General features: G+C 40.4%; 1 protein-coding gene across 3 annotated transcripts in view; it reads right to left on the reverse strand.

Moving 5' to 3' along the window:
- The window catches only part of med23 (mediator complex subunit 23), an 18777-nt gene that overhangs the window by 9478 nt on the left and 6604 nt on the right, over nucleotides 1-2695 (reverse strand). For all 3 annotated transcript variants that reach the window (XR_004336211.1, XR_004336210.1, XM_032543124.1), the window contains one exon: nucleotides 331-537. Coding sequence is in view for 1 of the 3 variants with exons in the window: in XM_032543124.1 (XP_032399015.1) it covers nucleotides 331-537 (207 nt within the window). In the remaining 2 variants the exon portion in view is untranslated. The remainder of the gene's footprint in view (nucleotides 1-330; nucleotides 538-2695) is intronic.

Here is a 2695-nt window from a genome sequence, read left to right on the forward strand (position 1 = left end):
ATGCTGTACTCGCTCATCCCTAGTGATTACCTACATTTCTTAGGAGCCACAAAGACCAAGGAGCTGGTATTAGCTTACTCCTTATAACTGATAAACTTTTGCATCTTGAACTGAAGTGTGTCACACAGTCGTTTTTTAGATGTCAGATTTTTATTTTTTTACTTGTTTGCTTTCTGACAAAAACATGTTATCCCTAACAAAGTCTAATATCTTTTATTGTATTAATATATGTAAGAATATGACCAATGAACCAGATCAAATCAAGCCAAAATCCAATTACCCATGATCAGGATCGTTAACTCTACTCCTCTGCCACCTTCCTCCTCTTACCTTTTGATGTAACGACAGCACCATGTGAGGGAAGCTTGCAAACTGAAACAACACAAAGAAGATGAGCTGGGAGGAGAGGTGCTGCCACAGCAACTGGCTAGTTCCCCCAACGTCAGCGTCAAAGTGTTCTTCGGTCTCAGAGCGCTCCATAGCATACACCACGAGATCCACCAGCTGCTCCTCCAGCACTGGGCAACGCTGCTTATGCTGATGGGCGAGGACGGGAGTGTTAAAGGATAAAGAAAGTAGTGGGCAGCAGAGTGAGGAAGTTAACAAGAAAAAGGGAGGGAAAGATGTCCAAGGACAGATAGAGAGAAATAGGAAAGGGGTGAGGGAAAAGGTGGGGAGAAGAAAGACAAACAGAGGGAGGGAGAGAATGTGGGAGAGAACATTGTTAAATTACTTCACATACATGTTTTAATGTCAATAGGTTCTCCAACTATTGTTGGAAATTGACTTATAAAACCTTTTCCCATCCCTTTTTATGCCGGACGGCATCTCCTTCCTGCCACTGTCAGCTGGGTAAACCTTCCTGCGGCCCCTTTTCCATATTTACCTTTGTCCAAATATATTCTGGTAATTTTCCTGTGATGTTATTATGTAGGAACATGTGCTAAACTTAGTTGTCCGCATAGCTCCATTAATTTGCAAAGTTGGAATCTGGACCTAGTAAGATTTTTGTCAAATCTTTTGCTTCAGCTCCAGTGCATGCAAAAGGTTGCAACAATGAAGGTTTTACATAGAGTGAGGACAATCACAAAAGGTTTGTGTGCTTTGTGGGTAGTTATGATATTTGAGGCTAAAGAAATGGCAGCCAATAAGCACTGAACTCCCAAGCTAAGCCGGACAAGTAAATATAAACATGGACGTTATGAGAAGGTAACTGGTTTTAGAACATTCTGCCAAAGGACTGCAATTGGTAATTAGACAGCTGGCTAACATTGCCACACTTACATGCAGGGCTGGGCAATATATTCATGTATCAATATCGCGATAAGAGACTAGATATCGTCTTAGATTTTGGATATATCGTAATATGTTAAGTTTTGTCTTTACCTGGTTTTTCAGGTTGAATTACAGTAAAGTGATGTCCTACTCTGAACTTACCAGACTATTTTAGCTGTTCTATTATTTACCTTTACCCACTAAGTCATTAAATCCTTTCTGGAAAATATTTATCAAAAAATTCATTGTGTAAATAACATTTTGTTAAAGCACCAATAGTCAACCATATATCATCATAATATCGACATTGAGGTATTTGGTAAAGAATATGGGGATATCTGATTTTCTCTATATCGCCCAGCCCTACTTACATGTTTCCCATATAAGTAAAGAAAGGAAATTAAATGCTGTTATTGCAAACATTAACGAAACTAAGACAGAAGCAGTCTTGTCTTGTGTATGTATTACTGTTTTTCTGGGTGATCATATCCTGTAAGAAAAAAAAAGAAATTTCCATAAAGAACTGTATAATATGTGCATTGTGGTATTTGGACCAACAATGTTGAGACTTCCATATGTGAAGGGGACTTTTGATGAAAGTGGGGGAAAAAAAGAGGGACGGAGGGGAGGGAGAAAGTCAGAAAAATGGCTAAGGGGAGAGAATGGAGAGAGGGGGAGACAGGGGGGCTGATAGTGATGGGATGGCAGGTTCACCAAATCTTTAAGCCCCAATTGGTAAATGGTTAACTGCACAGTTTCTGCATAAGAGTATAAATGCTGACTTCAGGCCAAATAGTAGAAGCACAGGGTGCATGTTCAGATGTGGGCTAAGTGGACTCTTCTGGACTCTTCATGAGCTAGATTTGGCGTACCATGCGGTTAACTGTGTAGACATGGCATCATTAACACAATAATGGATTGAACCATTATCCACAAAACTTAATTGTTGTTGAGTTGCACGAAAACCTTCATAGTTCTTGACACTACAGGCATCATTTTATGTCAAAACAAGACACTGGTCTATAATATGGAAATATTAAAAACTACCAAAATAATGTTCCTATTAACCCAGGGTGGTAAACTTAACTTCCCCTCCAGACAGACAGAAGGAGGGAGGATCTCTGCAGTGGCTACCACTGTAAGACTTAATTAAGCTTTAATTAACTAAAGCTTTTATCACACTACTGGGACACAACATAGGAAGTAAACAGCACAGCACAGCACAGCACAGCACAATAGGACACAGCACTAAACACCAAACTGTGCAAAATGTTCTTGCATGCCGGCTAACAGGTTTGGGAAGGTGGGGAGGTGGTGTGTTTGGGAAGAAGAAGAGGAGCTGCGAGGCTGACCATCACTTCTCTTCCTCTTTCCACACACACACACACACACACACACACACACACACACACACACACAC

The sequence above is a fragment of the Etheostoma spectabile genome, chromosome 18 (assembly GCF_008692095.1).
Source record: "Etheostoma spectabile isolate EspeVRDwgs_2016 chromosome 18, UIUC_Espe_1.0, whole genome shotgun sequence".
In the NCBI taxonomy this organism is placed as follows: domain Eukaryota; kingdom Metazoa; phylum Chordata; class Actinopteri; order Perciformes; family Percidae; genus Etheostoma; species Etheostoma spectabile.